At 45.5% G+C, this 19213-nt stretch overlaps 1 protein-coding gene and 1 long non-coding RNA gene across 51 annotated transcripts in view; one reads left to right on the top strand and one right to left on the bottom strand.

The window, feature by feature from the left end:
* Positions 1-288: 288 nt before the first annotated feature.
* Positions 289-733, top strand: LOC127908526 (uncharacterized). The gene is made up of 3 exons (XR_008067562.1): positions 289-320; positions 358-542; positions 654-733. It is a non-coding gene; the product is annotated as an uncharacterized LOC127908526 (long non-coding RNA).
* An 11073-nt stretch (positions 734-11806) lies between these two features.
* Positions 11807-19213, bottom strand: part of LOC118395896 (Wilms tumor protein homolog A) — a 32519-nt gene continuing 25112 nt past the window's right edge. For 3 of the 50 annotated variants that reach the window (XM_052466195.1, XM_052466206.1, XM_052466200.1), the window contains exons 7-10: positions 18473-19116; positions 17966-18333; positions 17874-17919; positions 16316-17781 (exon numbers count right to left, since the gene is read on the bottom strand). In XM_052466195.1, coding sequence (XP_052322155.1) covers positions 17622-17781; positions 17874-17919; positions 17966-18333; positions 18473-19116 — 1218 coding nt within the window. In that variant the 3' untranslated portion in view covers positions 16316-17621. Of the gene's footprint in view, positions 15207-15477; positions 15571-15838; positions 15929-16027; positions 16173-16315; positions 18334-18472; positions 19117-19213 lie in introns of those variants that run through there. The other 47 variants (XM_052466207.1, XM_052466203.1, XM_052466210.1 and 44 more) reach the window with 37 other exon arrangements.

Here is a 19213-nt window from a genome sequence, read left to right as displayed (position 1 = left end):
CTTTCCTTAATCCGATTGAGGAATTTTTCTCCACATGCAGGTGGAAGGTATTTGATAGGCGCCCTTCTCCAGGCCATGGATGACACATGCAATGACATCACGGCAGACCAGTGTCAGGCCTGGATTCGCCCGAAGATTCTTCCCAAGATGTTTGGCTAATGAAAACATCCATTGTGATGTGGATGAGAACCTGTGGCCAAATCCACAAGACAGAGTTGAAGGAAATATAGAAGTACAGTAAGCCAGGTAGGGAACACTGCAGTGATGTTTTACAGTAAGCCAGGTGAGGAACACTGCAGTGATGTTTTACAGTAAGCCAGGTGAGGAACACTGCAGTGATGTTTTACAGTAAACCAGGTGAGGAACACTGCAGTGATGTTTTACAGTAAGCCAGGTGAGGAACACTGCAGTGATGTTTTACAGTAAGTCAGGTGAGGAACACTGCAGTGATGTTTTACAGTAAGCCAGGTGAGGAACACTGCAGTGATGTTTTACAGTAAGCCAGGTGAGGAACACTGCAGTGATGTTTTACAGTAAGCCAGGTGAGGAACACTACAGTGATGTTTTACAGTAAGCCAGGTGAGGAACACTACAGTGATGTTTTACAGTAAGCCAGGTGAGGAACACTACAGTGATGTTTTACAGTAAGCCAGGTGAGGAACACTGCAGTGATGTTTTACAGTAAGCCAGGTGAGGAACACTGCAGTGATGTTTTACAGTAAGCCAGGTGAGGAACACTGCAGTTCACCTTTAACTGTTTTTTATTTTTTGTTGCTAATTATTTTTCCTTTGATTCAAAGAAACCTATGTTGTGATTTTATTGCATTTCACCAGAAATATCATATTTTGTGCAATGATGGCACTCTGTCTGTAGTATTCTCTCTACTAGTCCTTTTACAGTGATGTATTTACGTGTAGTAGCATAATGAAACATGTATCACATATTTTGTACTACAATATTTAATGATTGTACGAACAACTACAGAGGGAAACTATCGGTATCTTATGTGTGGGTGATCTAAATGAATGTTCCTATGGTATTTCATGATAAATGAGTTATTTGAACCAATGATTCTGGAAGTGCAAGGTTTCTTTAAAGATATGAATGCACAATGCAATGTTTTGAACATTGGCCAGCCTGTGTTACAAGTGATGACTGTTTTGAGTTTTGTGTCTAGAGTTTTGAAAAATGACCACAAGGTTCTGAAATTAGTGCCAGAGTGGTTGTAAAAAAACGGTAAAACCTGGAAACCTGGAAACGAAAGCTTTTTTCCATTCTAAAATGTTGTTTTATATCCCACTTTTCATGTTGATCATGTCATATTTTTCCCATTCTATCACAACAACAACATGGTTTGTTTTACAACAGTGCGAACAGAATAACGCTGTCCGAGGGAAACACCCCATCAAATTAAATCATTCATCAGAGGAGAGTAGTGCCACAGTGGCACTGAGAAAGACCAGCAGCCAGCACTCTAAGAGAGGAAGAGCCATATGCCTGAGAGAATTTTAAAAGGTATTTAAATCAACGCTCATATCTCAGATCACTCTGTTCCCCTCTCTTAAACCAGGGGGATAAATTATCAGACAGGGGCTCATCGAAGGCCAGCACAGCTGCACTGTGCGTGTGTGTGTGTGTGTGTGTGTGTGTGTGTGTGTGTGTGTGTGTGTGTGTGTGTGTGTGTGTGTGTGTGTGTGTGTGTGTGTGTGTGTGTGTGTGTGTGTGTGTGTGTGTGTGTGTGTGGGCAGTAACCTGTCTCTCTTCTCTCCAGAGTACTGCCACCTAAATGGTTAACTGCCACTTTAAGGGGCCAGTGGTGAGGTGCACCTAAAGCAGCTCACCCTCTGCCCTCTGTGGTGCAGCTGCAGCATTGGCCCCTATGAAGCGCTGTATTTCATCTCCTTTGTGTTTGCTTTCTTCTGTCTGTCTACTTTACTGTGTGGAACAGCAACAGACCCCCATCACCCTGAACTCACAGGGCAGGTTTGTAGCGCAGCGATGTGCACTTCCAACATTAAACCAAGCATTCCATCACATATACTGTTACAGCTTCTAGTCCCAGTTGTGCCTCTCCATATGTTTCACAATATGTTTTAAGAGTTGTGTGTGTGATCGTGTTGAATTTTGCCACATTGACTTCATGTCCACATCCCAATTCATATCTAACTGTAGCCTCAACTCTAACCCTAACACTAACACTAACCCTAACCCTAACCCTAACCCTAACCCTAACCCTAACCCTAACCCTAACCCTAACCCTAACCCTAACCCTAACCCTGACCCTAACCCTAACCCTAACCCTTACCCCAACCCTAACCCTTACCCCAACCCTAACCCTTACCCCAACCCTAACCCTTACCCCAACCCTAACCCTAAACCTTACCCTAACCATAAGCCTAACCTTTACCCTTACCCTTACCCTTACCCTTACCCTTACCCTTACCCTTACCCTAACCCTTACCCTTACCCTAACCCTAACCCTCACCCTTACCCCAACCCTAACCCTAAACCTTACCCTAACCATAAGCCTAACCTTTACCCTTACCCTTACCCTTACCCTTACCCTTACCCTTACCCTTACCCTAACCCTAACCCTTACCCTAACCCTTACCCTAACCCATACCCTAACCCTAACCCATACCAATTGGAAGCACTACAGGGCAGCTTTTCATTCTGGTAGGAGTTTGAAGTGGCCTGTGTGAACCTTTCCCCGAACCTTTCACCTCTCTGGCAGCTTTTTGAAGTGTTCATTATTAACTGGAGGTGATTTTGGTTGGTCTAGGTCAGGGGTATCTGCAATCTGCCAGTTGAGTATGGTTGGTCTAGGTCAAGGGTATCTGCAATCTGCCAGTTGAGTATGGTTGGTCTAGGTCAAGGGTATCTGCAGTCCACCAGTTGAGTATGGTTGGTCTAGGTCAAGGGTATCTGCAATCTGCCAGTTGAGTATGGTTGGTCTAGGTCAGGGGTATCTGCAATCTGCCAGTTGAGTATGGTTGGTCTAGGTCAGGGGTATCTGCAATCTGCCAGTTGAGTATGGTTGGTCTAGGTCAGGGGTATCTGCAATCTGCCAGTTGAGTATGGTTGGTCTAGGTCAGGGGTATCTGCAATCTGCCAGTTGAGTATGGTTGGTCTAGGTCAGGGGTACCTGCAGGCTGCCAGTTGAGTATGGTTGGTCTAGGTCAGGGGTATCATCTGCCAGTTGAGTATGGTTGGTCAGGTCAGGGGTATCTGCAATCTGCCAGTTGAGTATGGTTGGTCTAGGTCAGGGGTATCTAATCTGCCAGTTGATTTTGGTTGGTCTAGGTCAGGGGTATCTGCAATCTGCCAGTTGAGTATGGTTGGTCTAGGTCAAGGGTATCTGCAATCTGCCAGTTGAGTATGGTTGGTCTAGGTCAGGGGTATCTGCAATCTGCCAGTTGAGTATGGTTGGTCTAGGTCAGGGGTATCTGCAATCTGCCAGTTGGGTATGGTTGGTCTAGGTCAAGGGTATCTGCAGTCCACCAGTTGAGTATGGTTGGTCTAGGTCAGGGGTATCTGCAATCTGCCAGTTGAGTATGGTTGGTCTAGGTCAGGGGTATCTGCAATCTGCCAGTTGAGTATGGTTGGTCTAGGTCAGGGGTATCTGCAATCTGCCAGTTGAGTATGGTTGGTCTAGGTCAGGGGTATCTGCAATCTGCCAGTTGAGTATGGTTGGTCTAGGTCAGGGGTACCTGCAGGCTGCCAGTTGAGTATGGTTGGTCTAGGTCAGGGGTATCTGCAATCTGCCAGTTGAGTATGGTTGGTCTAGGTCAGGGGTATCTGCAATCTGCCAGTTGAGTATGGTTGGTCTAGGTCAGGGGTATCTGCAATCTGCCAGTTGAGTATGGTTGGTCTAGGTCAGGGGTATCTGCAATCTGCCAGTTGAGTATGGTTGGTCTAGGTCAGGGTATCTGCAATCTGCCAGTTGAGTATGGTTGGTCTAGGTCAGGGTATCTGCAATCTGCCAGTTGAGTATGGTTGGTCTAGGTCAGGGGTATCTGCAATCTGCCAGTTGAGTATGGTTGGTCTAGGTCAGGGTATCTGCAATCTGCCAGTTGAGTATGGTTGGTCTAGGTCAGGGGTATCTGCAGGCTGCCAGTTGAGTATGGTTGGTCTAGGTCAGGGGTATCTGCAATCTGCCAGTTGAGTATGGTTGGTCTAGGTCAGGGGTATCTGCAATCTGCCAGTTGAGTATGGTTGGTCTAGGTCAGGGGTATCTGCAATCTGCCAGTTGAGTATGGTTGGTCTAGGTCAGGGGTATCTGCAATCTGCCAGTTGAGTATGGTTGGTCTAGGTCAGGGGTATCTGCAATCTGCCAGTTGAGTATGGTTGGTCTAGGTCAGGGGTATCTGCAATCTGCCAGTTGAGTATGGTTGGTCTAGGTCAAGGGTATCTGCAATCTGCCAGTTGAGTATGGTTGGTCTAGGTCAGGGGTATCTGCAATCTGCCAGTTGAGTATGGTTGGTCTAGGTCAGGGGTATCTGCAATCTGCCAGTTGAGTATGGTTGGTCTAGGTCAGGGGTATCTGCAATCTGCCAGTTGAGTATGGTTGGTCTAGGTCAGGGGTATCTGCAGTCCACCAGTTGAGTATGGTTGGTCTAGGTCAGGGGTATCTGCAATCTGCCAGTTGAGTATGGTTGGTCTAGGTCAGGGGTATCTGCAATCTGCCAGTTGAGTATGGTTGGTCTAGGTCAGGGGTATCTGCAGTCCACCAGTTGAGTATGGTTGGTCTAGGTCAGGGGTATCTGCAATCTGCCAGTTGAGTATGGTTGGTCTAGGTCAGGGGTATCTGCAGTCCACCAGTTGAGTATGGTTGGTCTAGGTCAGGGGTATCTGCAATCTGCCAGTTGAGTATGGTTGGTCTAGGTCAAGGGTATCTGCAATCACCAGTTGAGTATGGTTGGTCTAGGTCAGGGGTATCTGCAGTCCACCAGTTGAGTATGGTTGGTCTAGGTCAGGGGTATCTGCAATCTGCCAGTTGAGTATGGTTGGTCTAGGTCAGGGGTATCTGCAGTCCACCAGTTGAGTATGGTTGGTCTAGGTCAAGGGTATCTGCAAGTCTGCCAGTTGAGTATGGTTGGTCTAGGTCAGGGGTATCTGCAGTCCACCAGTTGAGTATGGTTGGTCTAGGTCAGGGGTATCTGCAGTCCACCAGTTGAGTATGGTTGGTCTAGGTCAGGGGTATCTGCAGTCCACCAGTTGAGTATGGTTGGTCTAGGTCAGGGGTACCTGCAGTCCACCAGTTGAGTATGGTTGGTGTCGGTCAGGGGTATCTGCAGTCCACCAGTTGAGTATGGTTGGTCTAGGTCAGGGGTATCTGCAGTCCACCAGTTGAGTATGGTTGGTGTCAGTCAGGGGTATCTGCAGTCCACCAGTTGAGTATGGTTGGTCTAGGTCAGGGGTACCTGCAGTCTGCCAGTTGAGTATGGTTGGTCTCGGTCAGGGGTACCTGCAGTCTGCCAGTTGAGTATGGTTGGTCTAGGTCAGGGGTACCTGCAGTCCACCAGTTGGGTATGGTTGGTGTCGGTCAGGGGTACCTGCAGTCTGCCAGTTGAGTATGGTTGGTCTAGGTCAGGGGTATCTGCAGTCCACCAGTTGAGTATGGTTGGTGTCGGTCAGGGGTATCTGCAGTCCTCCAGTTGAGTATGATTGGTCTAGGTCAGGGGTATCTGCAGTCCACCAGTTGAGTATGGTTGGTGTCGGTCAGGGGTATCTGCAGTCCACCAGTTGAGTATGGTTGGTCTAGGTCTGCCAGTTGAGTATGGTTGGTCTCGGTCAGGGGTACCTGCAGTCTGCCAGTTGAGTATGGTTGGTCTAGGTCAGGGGTACCTGCAGTCCACCAGTTGGGTATGGTTGGTGTCGGTCAGGGGTACCTGCAGTCTGCCAGTTGAGTATGGTTGGTCTAGGTCAGGGGTATCTGCAGTCCACCAGTTGGGTATGGTTGGTGTCGGTCAGGGGTATCTGCAGTCCGCCAGTTGAGTATGGTTGGTCTAGGTCAGGGGTATCTGCAGTCCACCAGTTGAGTATGGTTGGTGTCGGTCAGGGGTATCTGCAGTCCTCCAGTTGAGTATGATTGGTCTAGGTCAGGGGTATCTGCAGTCTACCAGTTGAGTATGGTTGGTGTCGGTCAGGGGTACCTGCAGTCCACCAGTTGAGTATGGTTGGTGTCGGTCAGGGGTATCTGCAGTCCACCAGTTGAGTATGGTTGGTCTAGGTCAGGGGTATCTGCAGTCCACCAGTTGAGTATGGTTGGTGTCGGTCAGGGGTATCTGCAGTCCACCAGTTGAGTATGGTTGGTCTAGGTCTGCCAGTTGAGTATGGTTGGTCTCGGTCAGGGGTACCTGCAGTCTGCCAGTTGAGTATGGTTGGTCTAGGTCAGGGGTATCTGCAGTCCACCAGTTGGGTATGGTTGGTGTCGGTCAGGGGTACCTGCAGTCTGCCAGTTGAGTATGGTTGGTCTAGGTCAGGGGTATCTGCAGTCCACCAGTTGGGTATGGTTGGTGTCGGTCAGGGGTATCTGCAGTCCGCCAGTTGAGTATGGTTGGTCTAGGTCAGGGGTATCTGCAGTCCACCAGTTGAGTATGGTTGGTGTCGGTCAGGGGAATCTGCAGTCCACCAGTTGAGTATGGTTGGTCTAGGTCAGGGGTACCTGCAGTCTGCCAGTTGAGTATGGTTGGTCTCGGTCAGGGGTACCTGCAGTCTGCCAGTTGAGTATGGTTGGTCGAGGGGATATGTCCCTTTCGTGGGTAACAGACCTCTAGTCCCCTTACCTCAACCTAGATTCATGTCGACTTCCCGTATTAACACATACACCCTATAGCCTCAACACTAACCCTAGATAACTTCTCGGTTTAACACTAACCCTATAGCCTCAACACTAACCCTAGATAACTTCTCGGTTTAACACTAACCCTATAGCCTCAACACTAACCCTAGATAACTTCTCGGTTTAACACTAACCCTATAGCCTCAACACTAACCCTAGATAACTTCTCGGTTTAACACTAACCCTATAGCCTCAACACTAACCCTAGATAACTTCTCGGTTTAACACTAACCCTATAGCCTCAACACTAACCCTAGATAACTTCTCGGTTTAACACTAACCCTATAGCCTCAACACTAACCCTAGATAACTTCTCGGTTTAACACTAACCCTATAGCCTCAACACTAACCCTAGATAACTTCTCGATTTAACACTAACCCTATAGCCTCAACACTAACCCTAGATAAGTACATTGTAAGTCCAGTGTAACAATGAGTTACAATACATGTTACACTGTAATTACTGTAATAAGGACACTGCAATTTAATCTAAATATAATGTTGCTCTGGGTTTTAGGCTGGGTTGCTGTATAAGAACTTTGTGTCAACTGCTGATGTAAAAAGGGCTTTATAAATACATGTGATTCATTGATTTGATTGATATCAAAGCACAACTACAGTGTAAGGCTCAACTAGCTACAGCCCCCCCATACCAGAACATACCAGAACGGAACGGCCAGCGCTCCACTCGGCGCTAAGCTGTACCAGGTCCATCTCCTATCATTACAGCATTACCCAGTGGCCAAGAGGCCTGCACAACACCAACACTCACTAGCTCCCTCTCTCTCTCTCTCTCTCGCTCCTTTGCACTTGTTTATTTCTCTCCCTCTCTGTTTCTCTTCTGCTCTATTTCTCTCTCTCTCTCTCTCTCTCTCTGTTTCTCTTCTGCTCTCTTTCTCTTTCTCTCTCTCTCTCTTTCTTTCTGTTTATCTTCTGCTCTCTCTCTCTCTCTCTCTCTCTCTCTCTCTCTCTCTCTCTCTCTCTCTCTCTCTCTCTCTCTCTCTCTCTCTCTCTCTCTATCTCTCCGTCTCTCTCTTCTCTCTATATATCTCTCTGTCTCTTTCTCTCCGCCTCTCTGTCTCTCTCTATCTCTCTGTCTCTCTCCGATTCTCTCTCTCTCTGTCTCCCAATATAGCCCTGATTTGGCTCAGCTTACTGTACTGCCTGCCTGGTGAAAAAAAGCTGGGATTTGAGTGCTATCAACGATTTCAATTTTCCATTCTATATTCAATAATTCTTTTCTCATAATCATAACAATATTTATGATTATTTGAATTAATTGCATTTTTACTCAAACTGTTCTGCATTTGTTTATGATCAACCCTCTCCTTTTGTTATCGGGGTAGAGCTTCTATAAATTGCAGTTAAGGCAGTGTTTAGTATCCATTGTTTCGTTTGCTTTTTATTTTCAAAGTGCACTAAGTGTCCTTCATTGTATTGTGTCCCTTAGATCCAGGAGGTAAAACATCCACAGATGATTTGTAATCAAGTAAGGTTAATCAAGGACATTAAAGGGAGCTCCTAAAAGACTATGACCTCAAGGTGATGTTATATGTTATAGGTTCTGTGGATTTATTCCGTTGCCATGCAGGTTGGAGTACAGATGTTTTTGGGCAGAGTGAGTGTGGATGGGGGTGAGAAGTAGGAGTGTAACTTCATGAGATTTACAACTCACTGATACTTCAGCTACTATCCACTCTCCTTGGATCAGATTCTCTCCACTCTCCTTGGATCAGATTCTCTCCACTCTCCTTGGATCAGATTCTCTCCACTCTCCTTGGATCAGATTCTCTCCGCTCTCCTTGGATCAGATTATCTCCACTCTCCTTGGATCAGATTCTCTCCACTCTCCTTGGATCAGATTCTCTCCACTCTCCTTGGATCAGATTCTCTCCACCCTCCTTGGATCAGATTATCTCTGCTCTCCTTGGATCAGATTCTCTCCACTCTCCTTGGATCAGATTATCTCCGCTCTCCTTGGATCAGATTCTCTCCACCCTCCTTGGATCAGATTCTCTCCTTGGATCAGATTCTATCCGCTCTCCTTGGATCAGATTCTCTCCGCTCTCCTTGGATCAGATTCTCTCCACTCTCCTTGGATCAGATTATCTCCGCTCTCCTTGGATCAGATTATCTCCGCTCTCCTTGGATCAGATTATCTCCGCTCTCCTTGGATCAGATTCTCTCCGCTCTCCTTGGATCAGATTCTCTCCGCTCTCCTTGGATCAGATTCTCTCCGCTCTCCTTGGATCAGATTCTCTCCGCTCTCCTTGGATCAGATTCTCTCCGCTCTCCTTGGATCAGATTCTCTCCGCTCTCCTTGGATCAGATTCTCTCCGCTCTCCTTGGATCAGATTCTCTCCGCCCTCCTTGGATCAGATTCTCTCCGCTCTCCTTGGATCAGATTCTCTCCGCCCTCCTTGGATCAGATTCTCTCCGCTCTCCTTGGATCAGATTCTCTCCGCTCTCCTTGGATCAGATTCTCTCCACTCTCCTTGGATCAGATTCTCTCCACCCTCCTTGGATCAGATTCTCTCCACTCTCCTTGGATCAGATTCTCTCCACTCTCCTTGGATCAGATTCTCTCCACTCTCCTTGGATCAGATTCTCTCCACCCTCCTTGGATCAGATTATCTCCGCTCTCCTTGGATCAGATTCTCTCCGCTCTCCTTGGATCAGATTATCTCCGCTCTCCTTGGATCAGATTCTCTCCGCTCTCCTTGGATCAGATTCTCTCCGCTCTCCTTGGATCAGATTCTCTCCGCTCTCCTTGGATCAGATTCTCTCCGCTCTCCTTGGATCAGATTCTCTCCGCTCTCCTTGGATCAGATTCTCTCCGCTCTCCTTGGATCAGATTCTCTCCGCTCTCCTTGGATCAGATTCTCTCCGCTCTCCTTGGATCAGATTCTCTCCGCTCTCCTTGGATCAGATTCTCTCCACCCTCCTTGGATCAGATTCTCTCCGCTCTCCTTGGATCAGATTCTCTCCGCTCTCCTTGGATCAGATTCTCTCCACTCTCCTTGGATCAGATTCTCTCCGCTCTCCTTGGATCAGATTCTCTCCACTCTCCTTGGATCAGATTCTCTCCGCTCTCCTTGGATCAGATTCTCTCCGCTCTCCTTGGATCAGATTCTCTCCACTCTCCTTGGATCAGATTCTCTCCACTCTCCTTGGATCAGATTCTCTCCACCCTCCTTGGATCAGATTATCTCCGCTCTCCTTGGATCAGATTCTCAGCGACAGGCCTTAAGCTTCTAATTGCTGACAGACTCCTCCAGTCTCACTACCTATTCCCCAAATAAACAAACTGATCAGACGCTGAGTGCCTAAGACCCTATACATTCCCTCCTGTGTCTTTACTCTTTAATAGGCCTCATTATTTATCACCATCTCCCTGTTAATCTTATCAAATCAGAGGCTTGACTGAAGGGCTGAGACGGGCCCACTGGTCTGGGTCGTAAACGTGTCAGCGACACGGCAGGATGCTTTGACCAGCAGAGCAGCTAAGGGCTTATCAGGTTGGAATCACCCACCAGCACTTTACAAGCTCAACACACACCAACCCCACACTCACTCTCTGGTCACTGGTCACACTGTTTACTATATCACTGAGCCAGAACTCCTTAATAATGTTGTGTGTTCAATAAGGTCACTAATATTATATAAAGTGATATAATATAGTATGCAATGGTTAATATAATTAGCTGCTATATAGAAAGACTGGTTTAATGTGCTAAAAATAAGATGGGGAGCAGGTTTGAATGTGTATATTCTCTGAACAGCGTCTGTATCAGTTGAATGGTTTGCATAGCAGCTGTTGGGATGAGCCATTGTTAATACAACAAATGTGTTCTACATTCTGTGTTATTCCCACATCTCTGGACACAGTGCCATGGCTTTTGCATTCTGGAAATGGATGAAAGAGGATTCTGAGGGGATTTCAAAGTTGTAGGAAGATGGCACATCTATATGGAGAAATCAAATGTACACTATATTGTTTATGCTAGCGTGTTCTATCAGATATCAGTCGATTGTTTGGTTTCTTTGGGTCAACTGACATAGAGGAGAACCCCACTGAGACATCTTTCTGTTCTGAACCTAAAACCACACTTTCTTTTTAACAGTCACAGGATCTTCAGATGGTTTAAGGGGTTACTGTAATGTGTTATATGTACTGTACATCACTTTCTTTTCAACAGTCACAGGATCTTCAGATGGTTTAAGGGGTTACTGTAATGTGTTATATGTACTGTACATCACTTTCTTTTTAACAGTCACAGGATCTTCAGATGGTTTAAGGGGTTACTGTAATGTGTTATATGTACTGTACATCACTTTCTTTTTAACAGTCACAGGATCTTCAGATGGTTTAAGGGGTTACTGTAATGTGTTATATGTACTGTACATCACTTTCTTTTTAACAGTCACAGGATCTTCAGATGGTTTAAGGGGTTACTGTAATGTGTTATATGTACTGTACATCACTTTCTTTTTAACAGTCACAGGATCTTCAGATGGTTTAAGGGGTTACTGTAATGTGTTATATGTACTGTACATCACTTTCTTTTCAACAGTCACAGGATCTTCAGATGGTTTAATGGGGTTACTGTAATGTGTTATATGTACTGTACATCACTTTCTTTTTAACAGTCACAGGATCTTCAGATGGTTTAAGGGGTTACTGTAATGTGTTATATGTACTGTACATCACTTTCTTTTTAACAGTCACAGGATCTTCAGATGGTTTAAGGGGTTACTGTAATGTGTTATATGTACTGTACATCACTTTCTTTTCAACAGTCACAGGATCTTCAGATGGTTTAAGGGGTTACTGTAATGTGTTATATGTACTGTACATCACTTTCTTTTCAACAGTCACAGGATCTTCAGATGTAAAATGTGAATTACCTTTTATGATGAAGGTAAACCTCATGAACAATGACTTCTTAGATAACACAAAAGGCTTTGAAAGCAGTGTTTAATGTACTGTAAAGTTGTCCTACGACAGTACACTATACTGATGTCATCCGTATTCTTTCCCATTCAACCCTATCCTCTTAGAATGCCCCACATTTGTGTAAAGGAATGTACTATTTCTAAATGGATGGTTTTCATACAGCCTCTGTTGTGACGATTATAAGTGGACTGCACTAAAGTTACAAAAAACAGTCACCTCTCTTCAAAGGCTGTGGAGCTGGGCCTTGGAGCAGAAATCTGGGACAGAGATTAACCACTGGCACTCTTGAGATATAGCGTTTTTCTATATGAGTAATAGTGTGAGAGAGTCAAGCTGATTTACACAACACTGGGGCCAAGCGAATAGTTAAAGAAAGAAGAGGATCTCAACAACAATATTCCCCCAATGTGATAAAACACTATCACCGTGCAGTCAGCCACTCGGAGAGAAGGCTTGATGTTTTAAAGCTAGCTGTAGTACATTTTGACATTATAGCAAGCTTTTTGTCTGTTGTTTTCACAGTGACAGTGCATTAATGTGGATGTCAAATGATAAACAAACTGACAACGGAAAGAGAAACAACATAGAAGTGTGTTCTTTGTCTAAGTGCAGGGAGATGCATAGCTGGCTTGATGAAGATGGAGTGCTGAGCAACAGTGAGTTTGAGAGAAAACATGTTTATGTTTATCTGTGTCTCCTGTTTCACTCAGAAGCCAAGGAATTTTTAAATAATCTGGTTCGAGATAAAGAAAGCAGCGGATGTTAGCTACAGTCAAAGAGTTCTGTTTTGTTATCATAACTACTTTTATGCTGGCCAGTATGAGCCTCCTCTGGCGACTCGTGTAAGATGACCTACGAGCGGTCACGACCTGGTCAGGTTAAGGTCAGGCTATGGTCTGGTCATTGGGTCTCAGGAGCGCGGTTGATCAGCCCTGTTAGTGAGGGCAAAAGTAACTCAACACTGGCCCCCTGAGCCAACACAGCTGCCCAGGCAGGCCACACACTGCTGGAGGACTTTAATACAGAACTCAATGGGGAAAAATAACAACAACAGAATCAGCATATAGAACTTAAGGATAGGAATGATGATGGTGTCTAAGAATCGTTGACAGTATATATATATATATATACTGTATAAAAATAGTGGGGAAAGATACAGTTTAAACAGAGGGGAACAGAACATAATATACTGATAATACACTTCAGAGTAAAAAAAAAAATGTTTCCATGACAGATAAGTGTTTTGACACTTACAGTTTTTCTCAATTACTAAAACACATTTTCTGAAACCTTGCTCCATTTCCTGAAAACATTAAACACAAAACCTCATCTTCAAGTACTATTTACGTAACCTCTGACTCCTCTCTCAAAATGAAACATTCACCTCAAAACAGTTTTATCTGTGTTCAAAATCAAACACTGCTCTCAAATCATAAACAAAGTGATCAAAATGATTGAGAGTGATATACACTCTCAAGCAATAGAAAACACATTGTTCAAAACATACAGTTCTCAGGGAGAAGTACATTTTTTATCTAAAAAAATATTCATATTTTTCTGTCATTGTCTTTTGATGAACATGAAATCATGTTCTATCATAGTAGCTCAAAATTGATCAGAAATGACTACTCTGCTTTGCTCTTTGCAATTTTGTTTTTTTGTTCTTCCTCCTCCTTGTACCCCTATTTTTACAGTACTGTACGCTGCACCTCACAAACTTGTCTTATGTCTCTGTGATACTGTAATTCTTGTTCTGTGTTGATATGAACCTGCAACCAGTCAAAATCTATTGATCAGTCAGTACTGTTAATAAATGGAAAGCACAATGTTCAGGGCCATACAATTCATCCATTGTACAGTATACAGCCTACAATGCACTGTACTACAGTATCCATTCTCAGACTTTCTCCTTCCCACCTTCAACAACCTGTTTGCTCTCTGAACTGGCTTATATTGGTTGTGTCGCATCATTTGAAACAGGTTAAATCAATTTTGAGAGGTTGTGTTCAATCAATGACATTTGTTCTCTATTTGTATTTGCTTGTTGCCACTTGTGTTTACCAGTATGGATGACATGTGCATTAGAGTGCAGAATGTGTTTTGAGAATGAGAACGTGTTTAGAGTTTTGCTGAAAAATCTAAGTGAGATCTGCTAATGGTGTTTTACCATGTGAAACGGTTTAAGGTATTGACAACAGACTGCATAATTAGCTAAATGAGTCCAGGCAACTGAGAACTTTGTTCAGCCAATGGGTTTTAGTATTTTAGCAGTTGAGAAAAACTGTAAAAAAGCATTTCCTGGATCTATCAAAGTAGGTCTAGTCTAAAGTATAATAGTTAAGTCACATGTTTCCATGGCAAGGATATTTTTTTCAAATACAATCCATTGTCCAGTACTATTATTTACATAATTTAATAGCACAACTTCTTGGCCACATAGCCAGTGTGATGATACATGTATATTTTTTAACTCACATCCCCAAAATCCACAGTCAAAGTGAAACAATATTTACAGACAACATCACAGACTGAAGCGGACTTACTGTAGCTTTATGATTCAACTACCTGGTGCAGATCAAATTTGTGGACTGAACGAAAGCGATTATGAACATGCTGCTGGACCAAAGTAAAAAATGTCCCCCGTTCCAGAAATCATTCCAGTGAAAGATATTTTAATTCACAAAAGTATGATAAAATAATAAATTAATCTGAAACTGCTCAAAGTAACACTACAAATGAAAGGCATAAAGTCATTCACATCTACTGTATACAACACCAACAAGAGACAGAAACATTTTTTTTCCCTCTTTAAATGTCTTACTAAAAATAACCCTCTGGATCAGAGCATCTGGACAGAGGACCATCCTTAGATGGGGCTGTTTGGAGGACTGTGCGTAGGTGAGGCTCTACAGCTACATGCAGATGAACAAGACTGTCAGCCCCCTGCTCTGTTACCACAGCCACAAAGTAATAAACCCCGCCTATTCCTACAATTTCTCTTCTTTAAATATCTACAATTTCTCTTCTTTAAAACCTTATACCTAACCCTTACCTTAAATTAAGACTAAAAAGCTCATTGTTGTTTTTATGAATCTTTACAACGCAGTCATGTTTTACTTTGTGGCTGTGCTATCTAGTGGATAGACCTGCTCTGCTGCGTGTCCCCTTTGTGCTACAGGCATCGTTGACGAGATGGAGATTCAGAGTCTCATGTAGGCAGAGTGTTAGAGAGCAGCGAGGCCGGTGTGTATGCAGAGCAGAGTGGTCTGGTTCAGATCTGGCTCAGATGGCAAGCTGCAGCTTGGTCAGGTTCCTCTGGTGCATGTTGTGGTGACGAACCAGCTCATCAGACCTGGCAAACTTCTTCTGACAGTTGGGCCATCTGCAGTTGAAGGGCTTCTCGCCTAGGAGAGGGAGAGAGAGCGTTGTTAGGTAGTATCTGGTTTAAATTATACTGAAGGGGAGGAAGAATTCCAATTCATTTCCTATGATCCTTTTAGATCACTTTTAGTAACATTTTATCTAACCAATTTCCATCTGGTAAAATAACATAACCTTGACTCGTTGAAACACTGTACCCACAAAGCCTTGAGCTCTACAGTTCATGAAACGTACCTAACTAAGTTCTAAGCAGAAAAGAGATAAGTAGATGTGTAAAAATAAACGTTTACGCACTTGTTTTACCTGTATGAGTCCGGGTGTGGGTCTTAAGGTGGTCAGACCGCGAGAACTTTCTCTGACACGTCTCGCACTGGAACGGTTTAACCCCTAGGCACACACAGAGAGAGATAGACAGAGTAGAGCACAGGCCAGGAGGGAAGCCATTGCAAAGGGAACCTGAGTTATAGTGTTCCATTAACAACAGAGAGGGCAGAGAGATGGAGGGAGCTCAAACAGAGAGAGAGGGAAAATAAATAAGAGAAAGAGAGAGAAAATAAATAAGAGAAAGAGAAAGAGACAGAAAATAAATAAGAGAAAGAGAGAGAGAGAAAATAAATAAGAGAAAATGAAGGAGAAAGAGAGAGAAAGGGCAAACCTGTGTGTCTTCGCTGGTGTCTCTTGAGCTGGTCTGACCTGGAGAACCTTCGTCCACAGTCGGTAAAGTCACACTGGTAGGGCTTCTCACCTGGAGGGAGGGCAGAGGGGAACACAGAGTGGGCTGGATCACTGATACACTAGTCTGTTAGTGTAATAGGGTTTGATCTATGGTTGCCCTGGCTCTTACCTGTGTGTTTCCTGCCGTGCATTTGCAGGTGGGACAGCTTGAAGTATCGTTTGTTGCAGCCAGGATATGCACACATGAATGGCCTCTTCTCATTGGTCTCTGAGCGAACAATGGCTGGAGCGATACCTGGCACCCGTCGGACATCCTGTGATGTGGTGCGCACACACGCACACACACGGACACACACGCACACACACGCACACACACGGACACACACGCACACACACGGACACACACGCACACACACGCACACACACGCACACACACGCACACACACGCACACACACGCACACACACGGACACACACGCACGCATACACACGCGCGCAAGCACACACACACACACACACACACACACACACACACACACACACACACACACACACACACACACACACATAGTAAGCAATGGTACAGGTTTAGAACCACAACATATCATATAAAGAGATAACAGTAACTAAGCTACCTACTAGTCTATCACAGCAAAAGGTAACTCAAAATTAATGACCAATTAAAAAAGGCCAAGGCAAAAGAAGTGTGATTATCTCGCTAACGGAGGCTCATTATACTAGAATTAGCCGTAAAACGAGCGCTCAAATGAACTCCATGCCACTGATTTAGTCTCTAAACGTAAGCCGTTAGTCACGGACGTTAGGCAGACCCCATCTCAGTTGTCCATGCCCCCCTGTACTCCTCCCCTTCTTCAACCCCCCAGACCCTGAAACCCATCTGATGTTCATTAGGAGGCTCTTAGTGTAATGGGCTCTGTGGACACTGGCAGTCTAAATAATAGTGTTAGCAGCCTATTGATAAGTAAATGATTTCAGTGTTTTATAGCACTGCTGTACTGCCTGCCTTGTTCCTTATCTAGACACCAACACTTCACAGAGGGGGCAGAGCCAATGTTGGGATTGTCCAATAAAAGGCTTTCTGAGCACCAAAACACTTTTTAATTGTGTCCACTTTTCATACCATACATTTCAAATGTTTCATCCAAGTATGTATTTTTTGTGAATGAGGGTTTCCTGGTTTCATTTGAAAACAATGAGAAGGGAGTGAGAATAGGTCTGGAGAATCTCTGCTCTCTGTGTTTTCAAGCTGCCGACGGACACTAACTAAGATCTAATGATTTATTAACATGGGCCTGCGTATGGAAACTATCTTTATTGTTCATGGTTTTCTTGAAAGTGATTCCTCTTCCCTTTTCATCCTGAGATGCCTTTTAAATGTCCCAACTATTCTGGCATTCTGCTCACTGCGTCAGGCTCTTTCGATCTCTCTCTCTCTACTCTACATCTCTAGTCTCTCTCACCTCCTCCTCCTCTTCTGCCAGCACCCGTGCAGTGCCTGGACTTGGCAGTAGAGGATGACCTTGTTCTGGCATTTAGGGAGTGTGTGTGTGTTTATGTGTGTGTGTGTGTGTGTGTGTGTGTGTGTGTGTGTGTGTGTGTGTGTGTGTGTGTGTGTGTGTGTGTGTGTGTGTGTGTGTGTGTGTGTGTGTGTGTGTGTGTGTGTGTGTGTGTGTGTGTGTGTTCATGAGAGAATATGTGTCTGTGCTCCTTGTGCCGACCTTGGACCTGAGCACATAAGGAAAGTTATGTGTGGAGAGTAGGAATCAGAGTGTGACCTGGGTGTGAAGAATCCATGAGAGGAGAGAACTGACCTGCATGCCTCTGAAGATGCCGTGGGTGTGAGAGGAGAGAACTGACCTGCATGCCTCTGAAGATGCCGTGGGTGTGAGAGAAGAGAACTGACCTGCATGCCTCTGAAGATGCCGTGGGTGTGAGAGGAGAGAACTGACCTGCATGCCTCTGAAGATGCCGTGGGTGTGAGAGGAGAGAACTGACCTGCATGCCTCTGAAGATGCCGTGGGTGTGAGAGAAGAGAACTGACCTGCATGCCTCTGAAGATGCCGTGGGTGTGAGAGGAGAGAACTGACCTGCATGCCTCTGAAGATGCCGTGGGTGTGAGAGAAGAGAACTGACCTGCATGCCTCTGAAGATGCCGTGGGTGTGAGAGAAGAGAACTGACCTGCATGCCTCTGAAGATGCCGTGGGTGTGAGAGGAGAGAACTGACCTGCATGCCTCTGAAGATGCCGTGGGTGTGAGAGAAGAGAACTGACCTGCATGCCTCTGAAGATGCCGTGGGTGTGAGAGAAGAGAACTGACCTGCATGCCTCTGAAGATGCCGTGGGTGTGAGAGAAGAGAACTGACCTGCATGCCTCTGAAGATGCCGTGGGTGTGAGAGAAGAGAACTGACCTGCATGCCTCTGAAGATGCCGTGGGTGTGAGAGAAGAGAACTGACCTGCATGCCTCTGAAGATGCTGTGGGTGTGAGAGAAGAGAACTGACCTGCATGCCTCTGAAGGTGCCGTGGGTGTGAGAGAGAGAACTGACCTGCATGCCTCTGAAGATGCTGTGGGTGTGAGAGAGAAGAGAACTGACCTGCATGCCTCTGAAGATGCCGTGGGTGTGAGAGGAGAGAACTGACCTGCATGCCTCTGAAGATGCCGTGGGTGTGAGAGAAGAGAACTGACCTGCATGCCTCTGAAGATGCCGTGGGTGTGAGAGGAGAGAACTGACCTGCATGCCTCTGAAGATGCCGTGGGTGTGAGAGAAGAGAACTGACCTGCATGCCTCTGAAGATGCCGTGGGTGTGAGAGGAGAGAACTGACCTGCATGCCTCTGAAGATGCCGTGGGTGTGAGAGGAGAGAACTGACCTGCATGCCTCTGAAGATGCCGTGGGTGTGAGAGGAGAGAACTGACCTGCATGCCTCTGAAGATGCCGTGGGTGTGAGAGAAGAGAACTGACCTGCATGCCTCTGAAGATGCCGTGGGTGTGAGAGGAGAGAACTGACCTGCATGCCTCTGAAGATGCCGTGGGTGTGAGAGGAGAGAACTGACCTGCATGCCTCTGAAGATGCCGTGGGTGTGAGAGGAGAGAACTGACCTGCATGCCTCTGAAGATGCCGTGGGTGTGAGAGGAGAGAACTGACCTGCATGCCTCTGAAGATGCCGTGGGTGTGAGAGAAGAGAACTGACCTGCATGCCTCTGAAGATGCCGTGGGTGTGAGAGGAGAGAACTGACCTGCATGCCTCTGAAGATGCCGTGGGTGTGAGAGAAGAGAACTGCCTGCATGCCTCTGAAGATGCCGTGGGTGTGAGAGAAGAGCCTGCATGCCTCT

This window comes from Oncorhynchus keta, chromosome 17 (assembly GCF_023373465.1).
Source record: "Oncorhynchus keta strain PuntledgeMale-10-30-2019 chromosome 17, Oket_V2, whole genome shotgun sequence".
In the NCBI taxonomy this organism is placed as follows: domain Eukaryota; kingdom Metazoa; phylum Chordata; class Actinopteri; order Salmoniformes; family Salmonidae; genus Oncorhynchus; species Oncorhynchus keta.
Note: the sequence above shows the minus strand (reverse complement) of the source record. Positions and strands in the feature narration are given on the sequence as shown.